This window comes from Nesoenas mayeri, assembly GCF_963082525.1.
Source record: "Nesoenas mayeri genome assembly, chromosome: 6".
NCBI classification, from domain to species: domain Eukaryota; kingdom Metazoa; phylum Chordata; class Aves; order Columbiformes; family Columbidae; genus Nesoenas; species Nesoenas mayeri.
Window position 1 is genome coordinate 24587925 of NC_137545.1, and position 27995 is coordinate 24615919.

General features: G+C 36.6%; 1 protein-coding gene across 1 annotated transcript in view; it reads left to right on the forward strand.

Moving 5' to 3' along the window:
* Positions 1-2029: 2029 nt before the first annotated feature.
* LOC308041661 (sodium channel protein type 1 subunit alpha) overlaps positions 2030-27995 on the forward strand; it is a gene marked incomplete at both ends in the record, with an annotated part of 51452 nt that continues 25486 nt past the window's right edge. Inside the window, 17 exons of the mRNA XM_080346540.1 lie at positions 2030-2109; positions 2896-3024; positions 3733-3824; positions 4736-5008; positions 10497-10560; positions 11171-11312; positions 11467-11673; positions 12157-12462; positions 13188-13568; positions 14745-14877; positions 15732-15970; positions 18041-18214; positions 18847-19203; positions 19905-20387; positions 23767-23884; positions 25361-25515; positions 27788-27961. Of these exons, the coding sequence (XP_080202666.1) occupies positions 2030-2109; positions 2896-3024; positions 3733-3824; positions 4736-5008; positions 10497-10560; positions 11171-11312; positions 11467-11673; positions 12157-12462; positions 13188-13568; positions 14745-14877; positions 15732-15970; positions 18041-18214; positions 18847-19203; positions 19905-20387; positions 23767-23884; positions 25361-25515; positions 27788-27961 (3507 nt within the window). The remainder of the gene's footprint in view (positions 2110-2895; positions 3025-3732; positions 3825-4735; positions 5009-10496; positions 10561-11170; positions 11313-11466; positions 11674-12156; positions 12463-13187; positions 13569-14744; positions 14878-15731; positions 15971-18040; positions 18215-18846; positions 19204-19904; positions 20388-23766; positions 23885-25360; positions 25516-27787; positions 27962-27995) is intronic.

The following is a 27995-nucleotide window of genomic DNA, read 5'->3' on the forward strand; positions in this document are numbered from 1 at the left end:
CATGCAGCCCACAGAGGTGGCAAATTATGTACAGAGCCAGCAATGTGCAAGGGTCTGCCTGTGACTTTTGTTATGGATGATACCTAGCTGTAAACACGTCATGCACTGCAGGGGGGTAAAACCTCAGCTCTCCTAAGAGGACTTTCCACTTCTTTGACTGTTCTATGAGACCACTGAAGCTGCAGTTTTTGGTGTTTCAACTTCCAAAATGCATTCTCTTTCTTTAGAGAAATTTTCCAACTCTATTAGTCAGACTCTTTAGATCCATCTGTGGACCATGAGGACAAGCATTGTAAGGCATTCTAATAATTTATTCTAAGCCACTGAACCATGATTTTTACTGTACAGGGCTTGTATGGCAACATGATCTTCAAAACAAGTTCAATCACTTAATGAAAGATACCATAACATTCACTGCTTGGTCAGGCAGTTAGACAAAGGTCATCCACCTGTCTATGGGAATCAGGGAGCTAAATCCTTCCATGTGATTTAAATGTTTACTTGAAAATATATGCTCATTTGAATCATTCAGCAGCTGTAAATTATGATCTTAACATTTGCACCAAGTTTCTAAAAAGTTTATGGTATCTTACTTCTCCTATTCCTCCTTCACCTAGAGTGAAGGATTGTTTTTTTTGGGGGGGTGGGTTTTGCCCATGGCATAAAAATATATCCAAACCAACAAAATCCGAGCTACTTGATTAAAAAAAGAAAAAAAAAAAAAAAAAAAGGAAGGGGGAAAAAAGAAAAAAAAAAAAAGAAAAAAGAAAGAAAAAAGGTCCTGGGCTCTTATATGCAAGTTTATCTGTAAATGGCTTTCTTGTGTTTAAGGTAGCTTCTTTGACAGTTGTGTTGATGCAACTATTTTTAATTAAGGCATCATTTAGAGAGATGACTAAAGGAAAAACTAAGAGTTGGATTAACTATTTGGCATAAAGGTGTAGTGGTTCTTAATTTTTGCTGCCATCATGTGGCCATTTTAAGTCAGGTTTTGGTCTAGTTTGGTTACTTCAATATTTCCAAATTTTGAACAATTTATTTTACTTTATTGCCACAAAAGAGGATCATGCTGTTCGTAGAGCCAGAGATCTTGTAAACCAAGAACACCACTTTCAGTGTATCAAAGCCTCTGTGGCCTGTCCCACCTCCCTACCACAAGGCCCTTTGAGCTGTTAGTCTGAGTTTCACAGTCCCAGAATACCTAAGTGTTCCTTGCTGGAACTCTAAATAAAAATTCACTTTCATTCTAATCTTCACCAGTTTTTCATGCTTTTCAAGGTACTATTGATCCATTTTGAACTGATAGCATTGGTAGAACAAGCGATGCTCCTTTTGCTGCTAACGTGTTTTGAGAGAGCCCCAAAATGATATTGGAAAATTACTCTAATCTCTGATCTTCCTATGGATTTCTGTTTCTCTGACTGAAGTATGTACTGCTAAGCTAGTGATAGGGAAATATGGAATACAGTCACTTCAGCAATTAAAACCAGTATTCTGTGTTGTGTTCTGTTTTTGACAGACTGGCTGTGCTGGGTGCTGGGGTGGTGTGTGCTTTCTCTACAGCTCTGACTCATGGTGAACAGGATAAACATTTTTAAACTTGGATATGCCAGCTGTTGAGTTTAGTACCGGAACTGCAGAAGTGAAAGACTAACGCTTATTCAGTTGTGTCAGGTATTTCAGTAAAACAGTATTCTTCTGCAAGTTATTTTGGTTTTGGCTGTTCCTCAGCTCACATTACCTCCCAGACGTGTGAGAGCCTCTTCCTTCACCTTTTGGTTCCAGCTGAAAACAAAACACGAGGACATCAATAAATCAACACCAGAACATCAGCAAATCAAAACTATTTTAAAACTTTAATGTGATAAAGTGAAAACTACTAGGTTAAGCAAAATATATGTGCAATGTTTACCAAAGTCTAAAAGATTCATATAAGCGGCAATATTTTTCTCTACTTAAGATATATGACTGACGTGATATTCTATGAATTATTATTGGGTTTTCCTTAACTGTATCTACATTATTCAGCATGCTTATCATGTGCACTATTTTGACCAACTGTGTATTTATGACCATGAGTAACCCTCCGGACTGGACAAAGAATGTAGAGTAAGTTGCTTATGTTATTTGAAGATATCTTGGAGTGTTCCTCTGGGACTCAGTCAGTAACTGCAGTCATGTGTGCTGCCAGGAGCTGCCATGAGCCACTACTACTGTTTCCTCTCTAAACTATGTAGAAATGTTGAATAATGATTTAAATCTCCTTCTAGTAGAATGATTGTGTAGAAAAAATTGGAAGTTGTTTACAGATATTATTCTACTGAGATTTCACTATTGTTCTCTCGTTCTAATGGTTTTTACCTCCTCCCAATGTTTTCACCCCTCCTTTATACCACTACATTACTAGCAGAACTGTGGTCATCTATTTGTACATGTCAGTTAAGGACAGCACATAAGCAAAAGTATTCCTTAAGTGAGAATGCAGTGCATGCTTGCATTCTTCCCTTTTTAGAGTTAATACTAGATGGTTTAGATTTTAGGGATTCAGACAGTATCCAGTAACTTATGCTCATGGCTTACTTGGTTAAACGTAATGGATCTGGTGTTGCATACTTTTAAATTGAGTGTCACCAATGAATTTTAATATATTCCATTTATTTGATGGACATATTTATTTTGATTTATGTACAATGTCAGGGCTGCTGTACTTCAACAGCATGTCACTCTTAATGCATGCAAATACACACGTGTATAGGATAAGTATAATGCTTATTTACTGCGTTTGTTTTCAAGTTTTGAAATAAAAAACTCTTTCATTTGATCATCTCGTTTCTATCACAATACCAATGTAAAATGTTGCTACTTATTTTGATTAAATTTTTCTGTATTTTCCAGGTATACGTTCACTGGAATTTACACATTTGAGTCACTCATAAAAATCATCGCAAGGGGCTTTTGCTTAGAAGATTTTACTTTTCTTCGAGATCCATGGAACTGGCTTGATTTCACTGTCATTACCTTTGCGTAAGTTTTTGTTTTACGTTTTTTCTTTGAAAGCGAAGGGCAAAAAGGGCATGAAATTAGTATCAATACATCTCAATTTCATTTAATGGAAATTATTGTATGGATTTACTTTTATCTAAAACAGTTTTCACATTCTAATATGCATATTTTGATGTAAACATAAATACTGCAGAAGCCATTAGTACAGCTAGTATTAGAACGGCTAATTTCATGTCCTGCATTTTTTTCTCTGAGCAGAAAAGGAGCGTCCCTTTGACTTCATTCTCCAAACTTACCAATCTAGTCTAGATAAATTTTAGGCTTTCAAAGTTAAATCACTACGATTCACTTCAGAGACATTTAATTTAACTGAAGGCTCTGAAAGCATATAAATGCAAGGCAAACTGCAGTGAAAGGTAAACCTCTGACTGTTGCTATTTAATTTCTTGCTAAAAACACCAAAGCGGTCTTGATGAAAGACCCAAGTAAGTAGCATAAACTTTGCCTAAATTCTGAATAACTGTGATTTAATCCTACAGGTATGTAACAGAATTTGTAAACCTAGGCAATGTTTCAGCTCTTCGAACTTTCAGAGTATTGAGAGCTTTGAAAACTATTTCTGTAATTCCAGGTAAGAAGTAGTTGGTGTAAGGTGTTAGGCCCCTTGTACCTCCCAACTGTTCCTTTTTATCCTGTCATTGTGTTTGTGTGTGAACTCCCCTATTACAGATATGTGACAGAGTTTGTGGACCTGGGCAATGTCTCAGCGTTGAGAACATTCAGAGTTCTCCGAGCTTTGAAAACAATATCAGTCATTCCAGGTGAGAGCTAGGTTAAACACTGAGGCTGACTTTAATTCACTGAAATGGAATTCATATTTTTTGAACATAAATCTTATTTCTTTCCACAAAAAAGCAGGAATCGGAAGATATTAGAATTCACTGAAATCTCTGATTCATTGCTTTTTAACATGAGCTCTTTCTTTTTGAAATCAGCCTTTGCGTTTAACAGATTCTTGCATGAGACATTGCAGTACACAGTGTGTGTGGTTCGCATCGTATGATGTCAAGCTTCCTTCTCCACATTCAATGAATATCAGTAATCCCGAAGTTTTCTTACCCATGTGTATCTTACCTACATGATGTTGTGTGGTATATGTTGGTGAATATTTGTGGCTAAAAAAATGAACTGTTTGAAATGTTGATTTAGTAAGAAGATGAAGGAATAAGATAATAAAGTGTAGCATGGGCATTGCATGGGGGATTTATTATCTTAACAGTCTACGTTTTTCCAAACCGTCTCCAGTTTTATAGCATTAATTTTTAACCCTATTTGTTGTTGAACAGGCTTTTTACTACTGTCTTCTAAATCTAGTATGTTATAAAACTGATAGTAGCAAAGGTTTGGGGCAAGAGGTATTGACAAATACAAAGAAAGAAGACTTTTATGTGAGATTCATGTACAGCATGAATTTTAAAAAGTCACTTGTTTTAGCATTAAAACAAGTGTTTTGAAATATATGCAACTCATTCCATTCACAGTTTCAAATGAACACAGCTATTTATTCATTTTCACAAGTGAAAAATCTCTTCACAAAAATGTTATTTCACAGACATTACAATCATTTATTTGGGCTTCTGCATGAAATCTAGAACTTCACTGGGAGACACTGTTATTTTTATGCTTTTAAAAAGTTTTGAACATTGGAATAAAAATTTATTTGCATTTGCAGGCTTGAAGACTATTGTGGGAGCCCTAATTCAGTCTGTGAAGAAGCTCTCGGATGTTATGATCCTGACTGTGTTTTGTCTGAGTGTATTTGCACTAATAGGGCTGCAGCTCTTCATGGGCAACTTGAGGAATAAATGCCTGCAGTGGCCTCCAGAAAATTTTACTCTGGAAACAAATATTACTTCCCAGCTGAACAGCACCATAGGTGAAAATGGTACATTGGTTAATTCAACAGTGACTCCGTTTGACTGGAAGGGGTACATTGAAGATGAAAGTAAGTATTGTCAGCATAATTCTTACTGAAGTGATTTGTGGCTGACCCATTTCCTAGAAATAAGGAGGAAAACAGATGATACATGTAGTTAAGATGGAGCAGGAGAAGTGTTTTCTCTCTCTCATAGATTACTCCAAAGGCTGGCATGGAACAGGGAGCAAGGAACATGGTCTCTCTACTTGATACAGCTCTTTTTGTCAGCTCCCTCTGCCAAATCCACATCTCTGAAACAGAAAGAAGTCCAAAGGAGTTCTTAAAATTGGTTAATAATCTTAGGCATTTTCTATTCCCATACTCCAACGGACTGCAATGTCATTTATCACAGATGTCAGAGACTTCTGACATTCAATGAGGACTCCAGTGATGGAGTCCTTGGTATTTGCATTGTCTATCCATTCTTGTGCTCCACTATCCTTATTATTAGAAAGGATATTTTAAGGTCTAACAAATTTTCCTGCTGCAATTTAAGCTCATTGTTCTTATCAACTTCACAACAGGCATCAAAACCAAATTATTTCCTATCTTAAATCACTGATCTCTGAGGTATTTAGAGCCTGTTCTTATGTTGCCATGCCCTGCTCTTTCAGTCGTCTTTTCGTACACCAAGCAACCCAGATAGTTAACCTTTTCTTCCTACAATTTATTTTCTAGATCTCGATCTCTCATCTGGATCCTTTCTTGTTTGTAAACATCCTTCTTGAAGTGCAGAACTCACATTGAGGCATTTGTCCTCCATAGGAGGCATACTAAGTAGAGAAGAAGGATTATGTGGTGGCATAGTAACTTCTACTTCTGTTTTAGATATCCTAGGCTAGGACTAGGATACGGTTCTTTACAACTGTAACATTGTTAAATCCTGTTCAGATTGTGGTCTGTCTGCCTTCTGAATCTTTTACAGACTTTTAGCTTGTTGAGTTCCCACTTGGTATTTGCAGAGTTTATTGTTCCAGCCTGAACAGCACCTTATTTTTTCAGACCATCTCTCCAGCTATACTGCATATTTTAAATTGTAATTGTTTCCTCAAACTCACCATCACCCTTATCAGATCAGTATCATCTGCAAACTTGGTAAGCATTCTTCTGTCATCTAGATTAGTTAAAACCTTGAACAGGAGCAATCTCAAAGATTGCTCAGAAGCATCTTTCCATTTTGATAATTTCCCAAAGTATGATTTTCCAACCAGTTTTGCTGAAACAGAGCAGTCTGGCAAACTGAGAATAGATAAAAAAATGCATTCCAGTACGGTTAAATGTGAGGTTACAAACCTAAGCTCCCCATCTTGAAAATCAATGCTGCATAATTCATATTGAGACAAGTTCACGTGCATAGACTGATAGACTGTAGCTGATGGCATACAGCATCTCTAACAGGGAAAGTAACTTTTGGAGAAAAATGAGAACTAAAGGGGAGAGAGAGAAATTAAAGGGAAGAAAAAAGGGAAAACTGACCACAGTAGCCAGCTGCAAAGAGAAGTGATGGGCTCTCTGTGTGAGTCTTCTCCCCAGGTATCCTTTCCAGTGCAGCAGCGATCACTCCATACTACATTTCCAATAGCAGCCATGTATTTTTCATTAGCATCTCCTCAAACTCCCCGCAGGTTGTCCCTGCCTACAGTGCTATTCGCACTGATTTGAGTGCACTTTGATCAGGCTGGGTGCTGCATTGGCTGGTTGGTTTTTAAGCTTGTGCATGTGTGTTATTAGGCTGCCTAATATAAACAAAAAGCTACAAGCAAGGAGTAGGAAAAAGGGGAAGGAAGAGGGGTGAATCTCGCACCAGAGATAATTGCTTCCCATGCCTGTCTGCTGCAACAATCGTGTGTTTGCAGGTATAATGTCATGAGAATAACCGCAGTGTGAAAAACAGCAGGACAACAAAGGAAAAATGGTGCCGCAGAGGCTCTGAAAAACACTGCGACAGCAGTTTACGTGAAAGGTTGCAGAGCTGCAACTGAGAGGCAGGATATATAGATGCAATTGGAAAGCCCTTAGCAATAGAGAGGCTGAGGCTAAGACACCTAAGGCACTGTGGAGCAGCCAGGACTCTGACAAATTAATGCTAAAATGCTGCAGCCAAAAAGCTAAATAGTATCCTGTTCACATAAATAATTGACCAGGAAGGCAATGTTACCCCTGTATTTAGCACTGCTGCAGCTGCTACTGGAATACTATATAAAGTTCAATTTAGATAGAATGTTGAAAAACTGGAGGATGTTCAGAAAAGAGCAGAATGATTAAAGGGTTGGAAAACATGCTTTATACCAAGATAGACCAGGAACTCAACCTACTTAGCATATCAAAGAGAAGGTTTAAGGGGTGATTTGATCACAGTTGAGAAAAACCTCACGGGGAAAAGAAATTTCATCATAGACATATCTTTGATCTAGCAGGCAAGGATATAACAGGTTCAACAGCTGCAAGTCCAAGCCAGACAGTTTTCAAATAAAGACACCTTCTAACTGTGATCACATAGCTGATCAATGGCTGTGATAGATTTCCATTCTAATTTCTTAAATCAAGATGTAATCTTTTTGTGAAACCCACTTGAACATATGAATTCATGGAGATCCCATGCCACAGGGTATAAGCAAGTCTAAACAAAGTCTCATAACGAAGGACCCGGACTTTAAGGTCAAGCTTAATTTTCTGCTTTTTAACAAAGAATCCATAAACTCAGGCTCTGATTTCATTTGATTTAAAGAAGAGCTGAAGCCACTGAAAAACAAAGCTGAAATGAATTAGTTACAGAAAAATACTTTATTGAAAGGCTACTTCACCGTTTGGTATATTTACACAGGATTTCGTATGTATTATGAAATTTATAATGATATTATGAGTCTTATTATGAAGTTAATAAGCTTGTCTTTGCCTACCAGCAGTTTCAAAGAGAGAAATTATCTTCTCACAGCTTCCTACTCTCTTCTTCCAGGTGGGCAGACAGGATACAGAAATGCTTCTTAAACCAGCTATGCCATAGGGCAATTAAAATAGACTTACCTGGAGCTCAGGGCAGTGCAATGTCACTGTCTTTTTTAGGAATTATAAAATTTTTTGTGCCAATAGTTGTGTATACTATGCAGAAAAAGGCATGTAAGACCTAGTTTTGCCACTGAGCTAATTTTTGAAATACCATTTAGAGAAATCTTATATAAGCACTTCTGGCATTAATGAGTTGAGCACTTTTTTTTAATTTTTTTTCCCCCTAGCACAGCAAATCTGATTAGATTCATGCTAGAGAAGTTAAAGTTTGTCTTGGCAAGCTTGCCACAAGCCATTTTGTTCTAGGAAATAACATCTTGCAATCTATTCTGTGAAACAATTATCCTCAGTCATTATCCTACGTATATCCAAACAATGGTAACTTCTTTTGGAGTAAATTGCTCACCTACCAGGGATTATTTCCTATTCCCTAATCAAATAAAGGGGAGCTAAACATTTGAGGTACTGAGGGACTTTTCACATTACTTTAATAAAATACAGTTCAGAGTTTTGCATCTAGTTAGGGACACATTCTTATACCCCTCAGCTGGCATTGTTATAAAAATTTTCGTTTCATTATAATATTTTGAGCATTTGTCACAGTTGTATCAGGAAACCCAGAGAAAGCCCAGGTGGCTGTTATTTCCTGTGGAGCTGGCTGGTACAGCGTGCTTACAGGGCACATATTGTCTGAACCACAGAACTTGGATGCAGACCCTATTTTAGCAGTTCAGCTCAGCTGATGCAGTACTAATCATGAGTGACTGCTCCATGGAAGCTGTATCAAGTCAGGTTTGCATTCCTACCAACCAGCTGCTATGTTCCAGCATGTTTTAATCATGATTAGCTGACGTACTGCAGAATAAGATTGGCTTCATAGGGGTCAGCTGCAGTCAGCATCATGTCAGCGACCTTTACTACTTACAGCTGTGTTTCAGCAGAGTGCAGTTCTGCAATGCACACCAGCCTGAAATGACAGCAGCCGCACGTAGTGTTGTGCACTTTGCAGAGTACAGAATATTGTACCCTGTAAGATGCAGGTGTTAGCATTAGACACTGAAATTGAGTCCTTCACAGAGTGTCAGAACAAGGTCTACATACAGCTCAGAACCTAACTTTACTGGATGGTGAATTTCACTCACAGGATGGAGAGATGCAGCTGGCTGGGGTACCTTGTCCCTCCTGCAGCAAAGCAATTTGCTGAGCCAGTATCTTCTGACACCTCCTCAGACTGGGAATTCATCAGCCTCTGTAGTAGCCCTGCTTGGGCTGCACAGCCAGCACAGCTACAGCCACGTTTAAACAGAGCTGCACTGGTAGCATTTCAAATGAGGTCATTTTAAGGGTAATCTAACAAGTCAGTTCAATGGAAAATAAATCCAATGTGGGATTTAAGTCTTCTCAGGAAGGCTAAAAAGTACCACCTTAACTCCAAAGCTGCTGTGCTTCGGAAGAACTGGAAGCTGAGGAGGTGCTATGGGGAGTATTCATCATGTTCCTGCCCTGTCCTTACAGACATCCTGAGGCAACGCTTTTGGTCTCCATCGGAAGTGGGATACTGGGCTACGTGGTCTGACCCTGTGTAAATTGCGTCCTTAAGCCTGTGACTAAATGGGAGATCGTTACTGCAGGAGGAAGTTCCTCCTTTGATAATTCTCCCAAAATCAAGAATTTAGCAGCTGTAGGCATCTGCTTTGAGGAGAAAAAGGAAAGCACTTAAGGATATGGTCAAAGTGAATCTTAATAGGCACAATGTTTTACACATCATCTCTTTATTCTTCTAAGAACATACGGGTCAATGTCTTTGTTGTTTAAACCATCTAAAATGTCCTTCAAATACAGGATTACTATACAGATTATGGGATGGTTGTCTACAGGATGATTTGGTGGAATTTACCCAATTTCTCTTTGCTAAGATGATCAATAATTTCATCATATACTCCTAAAATCCTACCTACACAAGTCCATGACTGTTGCAGTAATTCTGTCTTGAATTAAATTTAGATGTACACCAGGGCATTCACATCAGTCAGTGGACGACTTGCAATGTGCACGCACTTGTAACAGTCAGAGCCATTGGCAGCTGGTGGCTTTTTGCAGAGGTCGCATGTTAGATAACTGCCACAAGTGTTTCTAAGTGGCAAACTGGAGCCCTTGGCAATACTAATATATTATCAATATATTTTTTTCAGATACAATTTAATTATTATAATAAGTAACTCTACAATATAATTTCACAAATTTCAGTGATCAGACTGAAGGGAGAATTGTACATTTCATCTACATCCAGCAGCATTTGATGGGAATTTAAGTGTATTTTTGCAGTTTAACAGTAAGTGCAGTGAGTGATGGCACTTGCTGCAATTCATATTGTCATTCACTCTAAAGTTATGTTCCTGCTGAAAAAAAAATCCTGCTAGTTTAAAATTGCATTCGAAATCACCTAGAGCTGTAGGAAAACCTTCATATTCCAAATTTTATAATTTTTTAAAACTTCTTTCTTAAACAGGTCATTTTTATTTTCTGGAAGGGCAAAGTGATGCTCTGCTTTGCGGAAATAGTTCTGATGCCGGGTAAGACCCAATTTCGCCATATTATTACACCATGAACAAATGAGATCCATGTTCTTTAGCTGTGCAGTTGAAGGGGGGACTATATTTTGATTGACCACTTTCTTTTACATAGAAATACTAGGATTTTACATTGGACTGAGAATTTGGGTTCGTGGTCAGTGCTGAGTGGATTGGTTAAACGAGCTTAGTCTTTGCACAAATGAATCAGTAATTTGGTATTGGTGCAGCTCCTGCCTGCACCAATGAGGAGTAACAGATGGAACAGCTGGAAAATGTGTAATTTTGCAGTTCCACCTGCACATATGAGTACTAGCAGGTTGAGAGAACAGAAAACACTGACATTTACATTATTGTTACAAAATTAATATATTTGGAATGTTATGTTTCAGAAGCTTAGATTAAACTTTTAACCCTAATTATTTATGTGCCTTTCCTACTTAACTTTTCTAGCATGCCTTAAAATAATTTTCTATTAAAAATCACAACTACTATTATTTCTACTCTGATTAACTAAAGAAAAATCCACTTTTTAATCCTAATCTTGTCCTGGACATTCGAGGTGATAATTTCAAAATAACTATGTTAGGTAACATTCAGTTTGTCTTTGTAGGCAGTGCCCAGAAGGATATACATGTGTGAAAGCTGGTAGAAACCCCAATTATGGCTACACAAGTTTTGACACTTTCAGCTGGGCTTTCCTGTCACTATTTCGCTTGATGACTCAAGACTTCTGGGAAAACCTTTATCAATTGGTGAGAATTTTTAATGAAAAATAACCTAACTATTTCTTTACCAGTAATACAAGAGGCCTAAAATCAATTTTCTTATGTAATCTTAATTTTAACAATATGAAAACCAAAACTTTTGTTCACCTATTCTTGCTTATATATGTATTCTTATTTCCAGACACTCCGTGCTGCTGGGAAGACATACATGATATTTTTTGTTCTTGTAATTTTTCTTGGTTCTTTCTACCTGATCAACTTGATTCTGGCTGTGGTTGCCATGGCCTATGAAGAACAGAATCAAGCAACCATGGAAGAGGCAGAACAAAAAGAGGCAGAATTTCAACAGATGCTGGAACAACTGAAGAAGCAACAAGAAGCAGCTCAGGTATAATTTATGGCGTAGTAATGCTGAAATGTATGGATGTAATTTTACCAAAGGTATTCACCCTCTGCTTTCTAAATTTGGAGTTATAAAACTACCCTGTTGGGCTTTCAACAGAGCTAGCTCAGAGGTTTTTCTGATCTGCACTAAAGACGTTGTCCTGTGAACAACACAGTCATAATCAAGAAGGAATATTCAAAACTAGGTATCAATTATTCATTATGTTTTTCCTACCCTACTGTCTGTTAGACTTCTGCATTTAAAAGTTAGTCATGAAATATGGAAGAATACTATGACCAACACAGATTTTGAGTCAACTGAATAACAGAAATAAGAAAAAATCTAGAGAGGGGATATCCTATGGAAAAAAAAAAAAAAGGTGTTAAGATCCAGCGCATTTGGATTAGAAATTCTGTATAAGTAAATTTATAAAAAACACGATGTCATGGTTTGCTCAGTGACACAAATTCATTCTGCATATGGCAGGCAGCAGCGGTAGCAGCAGCAGCAGCAACAGCATCCGCAGAATCCAGGGAGCCCAGTGCTGGGGGAGAAGCAGGAGGGCTCTCAGAAAGTTCCTCAGAGGCATCAAAATTGAGCTCAAAGAGTGCAAAAGAGAGGAGAAATAGAAGGAAAAAAAGAAAACAAAAAGAACAATCTGGAGGGGAGGAAAAAGATGAAGATGAATTTCACAAGTCTGAATCAGAAGACAGCATCAGAAGGAAAGGTTTTCGATTATCTATTGAAGGCAATAGACTGACATATGAAAAGAAGTATTCTTCTCCACATCAGGTATTGTATATAGTTATTTTTAGTAGCAGCTTACATTTAAAGCATTATAGGCTGTTAGAAAACTACTTTAGTCTTCCTGGTACTGTAATATGACCCTGCTGCCTAAAGAAAGGAAACACAAAGATATTCATTAAACTTTATTATTGTTGCTAGTGCTTGAGAGAAAGTGCTGTAGCTGCGAGATTGTTGTGTAAAAAAACACAGAGAATTAAATGTAACCTCATATCTCTATTCTTATAACAGGATTGTTTAAAAACATCTTAAAATATTCTCTGATTGATTCCATGGAGTGGGGGGAGGGTGTATGATTATATATTATGCAGACTTATTAAAATGCTATAGTATTTTTTCCATTATGATAGCCTTATATTTTCCTCCTGCTTCAGTGTTTGGAGGTTGGTTCAATATATGCAGGATACTGCATACATGAAGGAATGCGCATGTATAGACTCCCTTTTTTGAAGTGTTGTGCAACTACTCCACTCAGCAACTCTAACTGATGTTAGGAGAAAGGAGTGCTCATAATTGCTTTTGTCTTAAGAATCACTGAACAGCATTTCTATCTGCAAAATATAAATATAATGAAATACAACAACTTCACATAAGCATTTAGTTTCTGGGAAAAATATTTACTCTCGTATGAGAAAAAAACCCCTCTGCTATCCTAATAACAGTGCAAAATGTGAAGGTTTCAGCTAATAATCACAAATTCTGTTTGCCTGCAGTCTTTGCTGAGCATTCGCGGCTCTCTATTTTCTCCGAGGCGCAACAGCAGAACAAGTCTTTTCAGCTTCAGAGGCAGAGCAAAGGATGTTGGATCGGAAAATGACTTTGCTGATGATGAGCACAGCACTTTTGAAGACAATGATAGCAGAAGAGATTCTCTTTTTGTGCCACGCAGGCACAGTGAACGGCGCAACAGTAACATTAGTCAGGCCAGTAGGTCATCCAGGATGCTGGCAGTGTTTCCAGTGAATGGGAAGATGCACAGCACTGTGGATTGCAATGGGGTGGTTTCCCTGGTTGGTGGACCATCTGTTCCTACATCACCTGTTGGACAGCTTCTGCCAGAGGTGATAATAGATAAACCAGCTACTGATGACAATGTAAGAAAGTTTTAAATAGCTTAGGCATCGTGGCCTTTTCTTAGTGCACCAGCCAGTGTTTTCTACAGAATGGAACCCTTGGCAATGCTTCCTGGTTGGTCAAGCTGTGAATGCTTCTGCATCTTGTAAAATCTTTAATAAATAAAACAGCTAAGATAGTTTTGCAGCCTAAGCATTTGCTTACAAATATTCTCATAACTAAAAATGCAATTTCCAGTCTCCAAGTAATAAAATATTAACTTACTTACACATTTATAAAAGCACGATGCTTTACTATATTCCTGTACTCTACTTTACTTTTGCTGATCTAAAGGTCCATTTGGCTATCGTCTGCCAAATCATAGTTACTATGCAATTGAAAATAGTATACAAAAGTGTTAACATATAACTGCAATCAATATGATGCTGCTATTACCACTTTATCAACATCAGTGTTATCAGTTAATTTTGAAAACATTCTTCCTTATCAGCCCTGTTAAAAATATAAGGAAGTTATCAATTCTTTATTATCATTTGTTTCTCATTCCTATATATTTTCCATCTGTTGCTAGTGGAATTCTGTAGTGTAGATAACAAATAGCTATTGGATTACCACATTTCAAAACGTACAAAAATACAGATGTCTGTGTGAACAGACCATATTGCTGCCACTCTTCTACCACACACAACCTAAGAGATGATGTCTGAAAAAGATTCATTGCTTAGTTTTAAGTTTTCTGCTCACATTACTAAATTACTAATAAGATACTAGCATGAGGAAGCATGAGGAAGTCAGACTTTTCTTACTTGCTGCAGTTTGCCTAGGGGAAAAGACTATTCTATCACAAACCGCAGAATACTCTGTCAGCAGGAGCAAGGAAAAAACTTCCAGTTTGCAAAAATTTTATACAATATTTTGAAATCAATCCTTTTACATTTGTTTTATTCCTTTTTTATAGCTTGAAGAAAATGCAAAAGTTAAGTAAATAAACTCTCTGTCTTAACAGTGGGAAACTATTGCCTGATATACTTCAAAATTATTTAAAAGATATTAAAAAGTAATAAAAGTCTGACATGATAAAAATTGAAGTGCATGAAGCACGTATCCAAGCTACAACATTAATAACAGGGTTCTATATAATCTTTGCTTATCTTATTATTCCAAGGTGGTCTCACCCACTCTTGTTTTCTGTATAGGGCACCACTACAGAAACAGAAATGAGGAAGAGAATATCGGGTTCTCTTCACGTTTCTATGGACTTACTTGAAGATCCAGCTTTAAGGGAAAGAGCCATGAGTATTGCCAGTATTCTCACAAACACTGTGGAAGGTGGGTGCTTAGTATTTAATACATTTTTTTGCAATGGACTTCAGTAAGTTTTGAAGTTTAAGAACTGATTTTAAATAGATTAATTAACAGATAGCATTCCACAAACTGACACATATTTATCAGTAAACTCAGAGCTTTATTCATTAAGGTTATTACGCAAGTAAGCATTAAAGTTATTACATAAGTAACTGTTTCTATCTCATTGTTTTGCCACTGTCTACCTCATGTGGCCATCAGGACTAGAGAGTTATGTTTGATGGTCATAACTGAGTGGATGCTTATGCATATTAATTAACGATATATTATTGGACACAAACAGGCCACTGAACATTTTTCAAATATATGCAACCGTTGTTAAAATATATGCATATTTTTAGCGGTTATATTCATTCAGTTACTCTTTAAAGAAGTGCTATTCTAGGTGATAAAAACTTGTTTTTTCCTTGAACTAGGAATGAAAGTTATATTAAAAAATTTTATGTAAACACCACAAATTTCAAAATAAAAAAATTTACATAAGAGAACAGTAAGTGGGAGAAGCAGGCTGAAGTGTAATCAACGAATAATGAAATATATATTACAAATCAATGCATAGATTTATATTGATCAGAATAGTGATTACAATACAAAGAAGTTGTGCTTGATAGATAAGCTTTGAACAAAATAAATTCATTCGATTGATAACAGTTTTTAAAGACTTTATTGAAAAGTTCTTTAAAAAGGTTTATATGGCATATTTATAGAGGTTAGCCAGTACCAGTTTAGATTGACATCTTGGCTGATACAATTCATACAAGATTGAGGAATGTTAGAGCAATCGCATAGTTACCTGTATGAATTTTCTTTACCCACAGAACTTGAAGAATCAAGACAGAAATGCCCACCATGTTGGTATAAATTTGCAAATATTTTCTTGATCTGGGACTGTAGTCCACATTGGTTAAAAGTCAAACATATCGTCAACTTAGTGGTAATGGACCCATTTGTTGACCTGGCTATAACAATTTGCATTGTTTTAAATACACTCTTTATGGCTATGGAACATTATCCGATGACCGATGAATTCAATAACGTACTTTCAGTTGGAAATCTGGTAAGTCTGTTGGCACTGAAATAACTGAAAGAAGGAGCTTTAATAGCTTTTTTTCTTCTTCTTTCTCTTTTATCTCTTTAGAAAGTAGATTTATTGGATGTTTATTGGCCTCCAGATATTACTCTATCTGAATATTTTTGGAAATTTCACTGTCTACCTTGGCTCATGTCACTTAGGATACTGTAAAATCAATATATTGCAGTCTTCTGCTAAGCCAAATAAATTTTTTTTTAAAATGGCACCAACACTACATTAAGTAGAGTCCATCTTAAACAGAAGTTGATTTGTCTAACTACTAAATGAAGAAATGCATTACTATGAAAAAGACAGTATGCAAATAAACGTAGTGTCACTTTTACAATCAATACAATACAGATCTTTAAATTATGAATGTGGTTTTAATTGCTCTGTTTCCTGAGCACAGGTTTAGAAGAGCTAAAAGAGCCTTTTAAAAGTATTTCTAGAATTTTCTTCTGTGGATATGTGGATTGTTTTCTTTATGTGCTTTATGTAAAACTACGAAAACTATCCTGCAGTACTTTTTCCTCTTATAGTTTTCATATTTTTTATCATCAGATAATTAGTAAGATATCTTTTCCTCATGATGTCAACTATATTTTCTCCCTTCTACTTCAAAAAGATAAATTATTAAAGAATTCAGGAGTTAATTTTTTGTAGCTTTGGTGCTTTTGAACTGACAGGTTTGATCATATAGATGTATCTGCAGCTGCAGTCCTACTTTGTTATTTTAAGACTTTTTCTTATTATGAGATTTTTAATAATCCTTGTTTTGTAATGAGGAACAGAATATCTCAGATCATGTAGATAACTACAGGATTCAGAAGGGAGAATTAGTAGATAAATGCTGGTTTTAAGATACTTCAAATAAGGGAAACTGAGTTTCATAGTAAAATGTAATGTCTTGTTTTGTAGCATTACACAGATTTGTTTTCCAACCAAGAAAATGCCATATGAATCTTGGTGTACATCTGACTACAAAGGGAGTGTGAAAGAACCTGGCTATAAGCACCACGATCTTCCAGACTTTGGCTCCCTGACATAACCCCTTCTGCAGTCTAGAGGCTGTCAGGGTTATCTGCTCAAGTAGTTCCACTTTAAAGCTCCTTGAGAACCTCACCATCCTGATTATTAGGAACCTAAGTCAGCATTTCAAAATGTATTCATTCCCTTCTACCTCTTACTCAGTGGTTCTAGTCCTGTAGCTTAAAAAATAGTAACCTTTGCGTCTCTGGTTTTCATATCTGGAATGTATTTAAAGACTGTAATATCTATTTTGAGCTTTTTTTGTTCCTAGGCAGAGCAAGTCAGACTCTTCTTGTCCATCTCCTGATTATCCCAGTTAGATGATTCTCTTCAGCTGTCCCATTATATGTCCAGCTTGCTTGAAAATGGGTTATCAAAACCCAAAAAACAGCACTTCAGACCAGGGCTCAGGCAGTCTTTAACGGAGGCATATCCTACAGGAGATTCTTCTAAGACTTCTCTCAAAGCTGCACGGCATCACTGCCTTGCTGACTCCTAAATATGAGTCCTACTTCATTCAGCATAGCAGCCCATGATGAGAAAGCGTTACCAGCAATATCATGTTTAAAATATATTCTTAAATGCTCGTTTATTCCCAATGTTTAAATGACTGAGCCAATCAACTTCACTGAACTTACTGGCAACAGTCAGGTCAAGGTTCCTCGGCTTCAGCAGATAGTTGTATCTCAGTTGATCACCATCTGGTATAAATAATCCTACCTCTGCTCAACTGAAGGGGATTACAGCAGGTTATACCAGCAAAGGATCTGCCTTTCTAGAGTCTTAGATTTGGCCTCATTCGTGCTGCTGTTAGATTTTACCTAGAATATCAAGAAAGATGTCTTACCATGTAATTTCTTGGAAAGCATTCCATTTTATGTTGTAAAAATTAAATTTGGGATATTGTTTGTCCAGTACGTGAATAAGACATTGCAGATACGTAGCTTGAATTAAAAACTTAGACAAGAGCTAAATCTGTAACATTATATTTCACAATGGAATTTCACAACTGCATTTTGAATTCAGGTCTTCACTGGAATCTTCACAGCAGAAATGTTTCTCAAGGTCATTGCAATGGATCCTTACTATTATTTCCAGGAAGGCTGGAATATTTTTGATGGTTTTATTGTAACCCTTAGCTTGGTTGAGCTTGGTCTTGCAGATGTGGAAGGGCTCTCCGTTCTTCGATCCTTCAGACTGGTAAATATACATCAATTGTACTGAGTTTTAGTGGGGCTTCATTAATTTTTTTTTTTTTTTTTTTGCCTTAAAAATTTGCTTGATTTTTGCCGTGATATCCTGATGTCTCTTTTAAATCCTTGTTACTTGTGGTATCTTACTGTCTTCAATGGAAATTGATAGACATCCGACAAATAGATAGCAGTGGGTGTCCTGGGCCCACTTCAAATGTATTTATTCTATATGCACACTTTAAACACTGTAAACACCCTGTTATGCAGAAACAAATCGACTCCCTAGATGTACTGTGTTCTCTCTGATTAGCATCACAGGAATAGATCTGCTCTATAAATATCAGTAGAAAAGTGGTCCAGGTGATTCTAACAGATGAACCCTAGATTTTGAATTCCATCTAATATGGCCAGTAGCTTCTTTGGCCTTCAGTAAGAACTCTGCTTTGAGAACCTCAAGCTCTAACTTCACCAAATGTTCTTGAGTGAACTTTCCTTTTTCATGCTTTAGACAAGAGGATTTCCTCTGAACAGTCATACTCAGGGCATATTTTGCAGTGATATCTTCGCACAAGTTTACTTTAAAATATCTTTTGTGTCTTTCTTGCTGAATGTCCTAATGATATTCTTCTTTTATTCTAGCTGCGAGTTTTCAAATTGGCAAAGTCTTGGCCAACACTAAATATGCTCATAAAAATTATTGGTAACTCGGTGGGAGCTCTGGGAAATCTGACCCTGGTGCTGGCCATCATTGTGTTCATTTTCGCTGTGGTGGGGATGCAGCTGTTTGGGAAAAACTACAAGGAATGTGTCTGCAAAATCGCAAGTGACTGTGTGCTTCCACGTTGGCACATGCAAGATTTTTTTCACTCTTTTTTGATCGTATTTCGAGTGTTGTGTGGAGAGTGGATAGAAACGATGTGGGACTGCATGGAGGTTGCTGGCCAAGCCATGTGCCTTACTGTCTTCATGATGGTCATGGTGATTGGAAACCTAGTGGTACGTAATCAAAGCATTAGCAAAAAATTATTTGGCAATAGAGTGGGCTCAATCCTGAAGTCAGCTAAGTGCTCTGGCCCTGCTTCAATGAAGCACTTAAGAAGGTGGATTCAAGCAATGCTTAAGTTAAGCTTAAGAGGTTTTTTGGATTGAGAACAAAGTGTTCTGCAATATCAAAATCCTTAAGAATGTTAGAGTGAGCACTTAGTCACATTCTTGATTTGTATTCTTGCTCTTTGTAAATATTTTGTGCTTCAAATAATTTTAGTGTATGGGCTCTTTATAAACCATTTGCTGTGGATTTCTTTATTATTTATCCCATAGGATTAGTCACCTAAATAATCTAATGTCTGCTGTGTGATGGATAAATTAAACGTTTTAATGATGCTTAATAGCAAATCTGCTATCTGATTTTTAGACTTTGCACCTAAATATTTATATACTGTGGGGATTTAAAAACACATTTACAGATATTATTCAGTTGTAGGAATATTTTTGAATGGTGAATAGGACCTAAGCAAAATGAAAAAAGCTCAGATTTTTATGGAGAAGTTAAAACTTTTGAGGGTGTCTTTCTTTGCTTATGGTGAATTATTGGGATTGTAGTCTTTGATATCACTTATATGACAATTTTTAATAAACTAAATGTTGTTTGTTGGGATAAAGTCTAGAACATCCATTTTTTTTTTCTCTTTGTGCAGGTACTGAACCTATTTTTGGCCTTGCTCTTGAGCTCATTTAGTGCGGACAACCTTGCCGTGACAGATGATGACAAGGAAATGAATAATCTGCAAATTGCTGTAGCAAGAATGCAGAAAGGCATAGATTATGTAAAAAGAAAAGCACGTGAATTTATCCAAAAAGCTTTTGTTAAGAAACAAAAAGCTTTAGATGAAATCAAACCACTTGAAGATTTGAACAACAAAAATAGCTGTATTTCTAACCATACTACCGTGGAACTAAGCAAGGACCATGACTATATTAGAGATGCAAATGGAACAACTAGTGGCATAGGCACAGGCAGCAGTGTGGAAAAATACATAATTGATGAAAGTGATTACATGTCATTCATAAACAACCCAAGCCTCACTGTGACAGTGCCCATTGCATTGGGTGAATCCGACTTTGAAAATCTAAACACAGAGGAATTTAGTAGTGAATCAGACCTGGAAGAAAGCAAAGAGGTATTTAGATATTTTGTACATTTGTCTCTGATCTATTGACTGTCTTTCTTTTTTTTTTTCAGCATAAGCCAGTGTATTCAGTTCTTGATCATTTGTTATTTTTATGCTTCTTTGTACATGGGCATAAATGAGTCTATAAAGAAGGGTTTTATTCTTCATGAACAAAAGTGTAAGAAAGGGTTAAATATTACAGTCTCCAAGAGGAGAGAAGAGGCCAGGCAATGGGAGACCAAACTAATCCACAAGAACTGTTTATGATCCATATGGTAGTTGCAACAACTGGTAGAGCAGGGCAGTGCCTTAGCACAGAAACTTTTGTTTGCCTCCTGTAGCAAAGGTCCCATGAGGAGTGTCATGCAACTTCTCTCTGCCACTCAAAAAAATCCCCCTCTATTCACTTAGCTGTTGAAACTAAAAAATAGTATCAACAGACTGAAATATCTCATGTTGCTAAGGGAATGCCAAGCAGAAGGTAGATATAAAGCCTTGTTGAGAACTTTATTTATTAAAAAAAAATATTAAGGCTATAACTGTTCCTTTACATGACTGTTTGTCTGTGACTATTTTAACAAAAGATTTAAATTTATTTGATAACATGATTTGCAAAACAGCTACACCCTCAGTGACTTAGTTTGTTGACATTTTAATCAAATAAAAAAATGCTATTTCCAGACACTTAACAAAACTGGTTTTCTGACTTGAGGAACTTCAGCCGTAAACTAGCTAGTGTCCGTTCTGGTAGCAATCCGGGTTCTTTGTGGGACAGATCATCTTTTCCCCCTCCTGTTGTATTACTAGCAGTACTTCAGACACCTGATTTTAGGCCAGTTGAATTCTGTGCTGCAGTCACTGCAGTGTGTGTAAGCCCTCTAGTGTTCCCAACAAAAGCCAGTGTTAAGTTAAGTGCAATCATTGGTTCCTCCCCCAGGAAAGCAAACGTGTACCAAACAGCCTCTCCTCATGGCAACCTCTTTCAGAGACAGTGTTGTTCCCATTTCCGATTAGTGTCTGAATCATTGATATTTCTTTTCCTGTTAAATATTAGCCAAAATTCTTATGAGTTGGCTTTGACTCAAGCCTCTGAACTGCTACACCAATAGGGGTTACGGGAATGTATTGGAGCACATAAAGAACTTGCCCCAGCAAGAAGAATTTCTGAATAGAACAACATTTCAAGACAATCCTTGTGGACCCTTCCAACCTGGTATTCTATGATCCATATGATTTAACGAAAGATCCATTGGAGAAAAACAATGGTCATCTACTCTCCCCACAACTACCTTAAACACCGGCCAGTCCGGTCCAACCCATCATAGGGCAGGCAGACCAATGGAGTGATACGGGCTGGTTTATGACTGATCAGTGGGCAACAGATTCAATTTAGGAAGCTGTCTGTAAATGTGCTGCTACTGCAGGGCCAGGGTTACCTTTTATCCCATCGAGAAAGTACTATGGCATTTCTGACCTTCTCCAGAAGCTTCTGAAAGAGCAGGTCTGTTATCTTGTTTTCCATGAAGATCCATCCAGCAGTGCTGTTTTGGATTGGAGTCCAAGTCCTTATTTTATATTGACTGTTAGTATAATGGGATTGTAGAAAAGAAATTATAAACACTAGAACAGCAGAGGCTTTGAATTAGCTGAGCTTTTGATGAGAAGCCACTTAGGAAAGGCTGTGTGGGTTCTCTACGTCTCAGGCCAGAGGGCACTAACAGGTGAGTTCCAGCTGGCTTCAGACTATCCTGAGCTTTTCAGCACCATTCCTGGAGTTTTACAGGGCTGGATCCCTTCGTGCTGATTGGGTCAGCTCTAAAAGTTCCCCCTCCCTCTGGCGGTGTTCAGGAGGAGGTTGGTTCGGTAGTTGGTCTGGTTTCCTTTGTTTTTCTGCTGAGTACTCTTTTCTCCCTTAGCAAAGTAACAAATTAATCATCTTAATATCATAAAATAGATGGTTAATTTCGAAGATCTTAATTTTAGTGTGCAAAAAGTAGCTGACAGTAATATTACAGAAAATCTTCTTCTTAGAAGAAAATATAGAAATAAAATTACAGGGGTTTTTTTTTTCCAAAAATGAAAAAGCTGTGGAAAAGTTTTAAAAAGTCTTTTCAAAATTATTTTGAAAAATGGTAAATTGTTCTGCAAAGGACAATTTGTGAAAATTTTATTACTACAAGTATACAATATTTTTGTAAAAATATGAGAGGCAACTCTGTAAGGTAATTTGGAAAATAACCTTTATAAATTGGTTCTTGTGACAAATAATGACAGAGCCTGAAACTGGATACATCAACTCATTTTTCTGATAAAGTTGAAACATTATTCTCCTAATCTATCTATATTCACCACAAGATGAAATTAACTAAAACCAGGCTACTTAAAAATACTACAGATTTTATTAGGTGCCATGCAACTCAATGTCAATGAGTTCTGGAATTGTTACTGAAGAATGGACTGGCAATATTTTAGTAAGAGTTTTGTTGTTAGGGTTTGGGGAGTTTTTTGTCCTCAATATCAAAAAGACTGCTGCAGCTTAGCATTGATGAGCATGTATTGAATTTATTCCATTATTTTCTTTACCCCTACATCCTTAAATATGTTTCCTTCACAGCTTTTACCCAATCTTTAGCTACATTACCAACCAGCTGGATTGTAGCCAGGAGCCAGCTACATGTTATAACACTTAGAGAATTTTTAGGATAGGATTAGCCTAAGTGTATTCAGTGTTTTAATATTTACTTTCCACCTTTCACTGCTCTCTCTTTATGGTCATCATGTTGATGAGCATGAATCAAATTGAAAATTTGATTACGTTATACAGCACAATCTGATGTTTTATGGGCCATCTTTAAACTACCGCGGCATTATTGTACACAGCTTCTGCTTCACTCCGAGCTAGACATTCAGCACTTTTAATCTGGACTTGCTGACCTGTAAAGCACAGCCTTGTCTGCTGACCAATGCTTTTCCCTCATTCCTCTGAGGTCACACCTCATATATTTAGGCTCTTACCTGCTTTTCAGTGTTCGCTATGGATTCCTGCATATATACTTGAGCTTCATTATTTCTATGATGATCAAGAGAGATCATTGCCACTTACAACTAGTAGTGGTCATAAAACTTTGCAGCCTTAACATCACTAATTCATACTTTTCAGTTTAAAGCTTAATACACCTTCTAGTTAATAGATTCATACAGTGTAGGAGAAAACCAAATGATTGTAGCTATTTCACATATGTTAATCAGCAATTTAGTTATGTTGAATACTCAAGCATTTAAAAACATGGCAGAAGTATTTCCTTATTCTGAAAACAACTGATATTTGCCTTAAAAATATTTACTGTGTATTTGTGTATTTGTGATGCTTTTTTTTTTCCCTTTACAGAAGTTAAATACATCTAGTTCATCTGAAGGTAGCACAGTTGATATTGGACTTCCTGCAGAAGAGCAACCAGAAGCTGAACCTGAAGAAGCCCAGGAGCCAGAGGCCTGCTTCACAGAAGGTGTTTGGAACTAAAATACCGCTAATACTTACTCATGAAATGCAGAATAATTATCTATTTAAACTAAGAATATTTATTTATTGAATTACTCTTTTGTTAATGTTTAAACTACAACTATTAGTGATAGTACTTTTAGACCATAATTTACCATATGGGTACTGATACCACTATACTATGTATCAGATAAGCAATTAATAAAACATTTTATCGGAAAGTTATAGTTATTTTTAAAATAAGAAAAATATATTACTGCAAGTTTTATTTTCGTACAAAATACTGTGCTCCCTGAATTTAGTTACAGTTTCCTAAATAATAAAATAACACACTATTCTTCATAGATATCTATCAAAGTGCTTTATAAAGTGTGCATTAATGAAATAGCTGTTGAGTGGTAAATAAAAACTGCACCTGGATGGTTTTGTGCAAAATGCTAAAGGAACCTTCCACAAGTTGGCAAAAGAGAAGAAAGAGCCTTTGTGTGCCACCTAGGGCAAGAAAAGTCTCACTTGTTAGACTCATTTGTCTTTCATGCTTCCTCCTATTGCCCCTTTTACAGAACTCAATAAAACAAGAATCTGGTCATAAACTTTATTTGGAAAAGCATTTCCATGTTGGAAACTTTATGGATGTGTGCATGTAAAGGAACTGGGGAAAGGAATAGATTTAAAACAGTAACGTAAGGATACAAATGTAATATTTTGTATCTGTAAGCAAAAATTAGATTGAGAGTTTGGAAAAAAAATGCTACACTCGGTGCTGGGGTTGGGTTATTTCTGGATCTGATAATACACATTTATTTAGAAATTTACAATGAACTAGTAAGAAGTAGTACTGTAACAGACTTGGATTTGGCAAAGAAAATACCATTATTGGTTACTAGTATTTTTCTACCTAAGTGAAAGAAGAAATAAAATCAAGTTAGCAGCTAAATCATAAAAGCTTAAACAAATTAAGGCCACAAGTTAGCCAATACTGAAAAGCTCAGAACTCAGATATGAGGCTTAGAATTTTTTCATACAATAAACACAACATTGTCTGAATTTAGTATCCCCCCAAAAGAGAGAATAAAATTTAATAATACTTGTCTATAAATTACTACATAAACTTACTATGTATTTGATGAGTTTGTATGGTTTTACTCGTACTTTTTATTTTGTAATTTTGCTTCAAGTTCCATGGACTTCTAATTTTTTGTGTGCCCTGTATTGAGCACTCAGTTCTTGATGAAAGAAAAATACTTTCTTTTCACGAGTTCATTTGATCATAAATTCCGGTTGCCTCAGTGTTAAATTTTTTTTTGTGTTGGAGAAAAAGAAGGTCATCTGGGTGAAAATCTACTTTTGTTTTTACTAAATAGCACTGCTTCTGGAAAGGTAGCATTGTATCACTAACAGAATGCATAACTAAAATTAACGCAATTCAACAAAATCTCTTTCTTTCCCTTCTCCCTCCCCCTCCAATACCCTTTTTTTAAAGGGTGTGTACGAAGGTTCAAGTGCTGTCAAGTAAGTATAGAAGAAGGGAGAGGAAAGCAGTGGTGGAACCTTAGAAAAACCTGCTTCAGGATTGTCGAACACAACTGGTTTGAGACTTTCATTGTCTTTATGATTCTCCTCAGTAGTGGAGCTCTGGTAAGTAGAAGATGAACGGTGACACAATGTTGTCAGAAAATTTCTTAGAAGTTTGGTCTTCAAACAGTTTTAATTTAGTTTTCTCCACCAGAAAGAACACACAGTTCAAATGGCAGGGCTACATTTTAGTCAGGCCTTTGAAAGAGTGGTAGAAAAAGTCTCTTCTCAACAATATGTTGAAAAAACAGCAGACAAGCTGATCTGAGAGAGCTTAACTCCTTTGCTTAAAGTGAGTGGTACTCGTGAAGCAGGGAAAGGGACAACATGTGAAGAAGAGGACATATTTGATTTTGTTATTTGAGATTGCTCTCTGGTTTTACTGGTATTTACTGATCCAACTCAATTTGCTTTAAGTTAACAAGTATGTGAGGGCAAAATAAAAAGAAGCCAACCATAATATGAATCGATAACAATAAATTGCCCTCAGATAACATAGAGTATAGCTAGCATATTGCTTAGTTAGTTGCGATTACCCTTTGGTAAATTACTTAAGTAATCATAATAATCATCAAATTGCCTTGCTAAATTGTATCAAACTCTTTATACCACTCCCAACATTTTAAAATACCATTACTGGTTAGTGGTTTATACCTGTCATTAGTTTCTGTTAAATCTTTAAGAATTATTCTGCTTTTGTTTGGCCTAATAATATCAACACAGCCATCAAATAAGCAACTTTTACTCAATACCATGTGACATGTTTCCTGTGATTTAAACCCCTCAAAATAGCAAAAGATTCACATCTATTTAGTTTTAGTTCATGCTACCAAGTGGAGGATGCCTTCAGTGACAAGAATTTAAATGAGAGAAAAGTACTGGCAGGAGATCTGATAAAGGTGAATTTCCATCATTATGTTTAGGAGAAGTCTGAGATCAGATGCCGCAGTATTAGCATCTCGTGCTCATGTGTCATCCACAGAACATTTATGTTGTGAAAATGTTTTAGAGACCAGGGATTAGCCCAGTCCCTTGGAGATGTGAGATCCCGCTCTGCCTTCAGCTTCCTTTGTGGTAGTGAAAAGGTCTCTCTGGACCTGCCAGCGCTGTATCCCAATGTTCACCCCAAGACCATGCTCCAGGCAAGTCTCACTGTCACTACAGCCAGGAAATCAGGCAGGTGCAGGCAGGAACAAGCAGGCAGACGTAGGTGCAGGCAGGCTGCCTGCAAATCCCCTCTGTAGGGCCATTCTGGCTGAGAGCAGACATGGTCCTAGCTGCCCAGAGCCCCGCTGGCTTAGCAACTGCTGTCTTCCCACTTTTGTGCAACGGAGTTGTTAGTGCATACAAAAGTGTCAGGTATCATAGTGCCTCATCTAACTGTCCCAAATTACTGATACACAGATGTTAATTCAATGATTCATAGACAAACACTAAGCATTGGAACTGACAGATGTGAAGGAATTCAAAAGCAGGCTGGGTAAAAATGAATGCTGATATCAATGAATATCCAAGTCTTTACGAACTATCAGATCACTGCTGTTCTTTCAGTTAAGAAAAATCAATTGTTCTCTGTAAGAAATACAAGCATAATTAAAATGCAATTAAAGCGGAAATGTCTTCGAGGACAGCAAGAATTTCTAAAAAGCAGAAGCTATATGTTTTTTCAAATGTTTAAAAATGAAAACACACAAAAAATGTAAATAACATTGCAAGGATCTCAGAAAATGTGTGTATCTCATAGAAGCTGAGTAATAAAGCAGGTATTTGATTTAGAGAAATAAATATTCTTTTAAGGAAGAAAGAACTTGGTTTGTGATTTGTTACTTAAAATTTTCAAAAAGCAACAGGACTTAAAAACATAAAATCAATTGTATTGCCATTGTCCTGAAAACTTTACAGCTATGGCTCTGGATTTTGAAATTGGATCTACCTATGTACAAACCAAATGATCTCAGTAGAATTCAGTTCAGGCTGAATTTGCAGTTCACTCTGCAATATCAGTGTTCTTTGTGAGTACCCAAAATTATCTGAGAAGAATAATTTGCCATCAGCAATAAATAAATTTTTTAAAACATCTCTGACCATTGAAGTGGTTGCACTGTAATTTCTGCTTCCCATGAGCTGGAAAATACACTTTCATAGGGGAAAAACAGGTATATACTGAGCAGAAAAGGAGACATCGGATAGATATGACACTCCTATGCTTTTCTGTGAAGAAAGATTGTTTCCTTTTTTGTTGTATTTGTTTGGTTTTTGGTTACAACATGAAGTATGTGCAGTGACAAAGTTACAAAAAGGAACAACAAATATTTTTGTATGTGTTTACCCATAGGCTTTTGAAGACATATATATTGAACAGCGCAAAACTATCAAGACCATGCTGGAATATGCTGACAAGGTTTTCACCTACATCTTCATTCTAGAAATGCTGCTGAAGTGGGTGGCCTATGGCTATCAAACATACTTTACTAATGCCTGGTGCTGGCTGGACTTCCTGATTGTTGATGTATGTAGCATCTCTCCTACTTTATCTGTTTTGT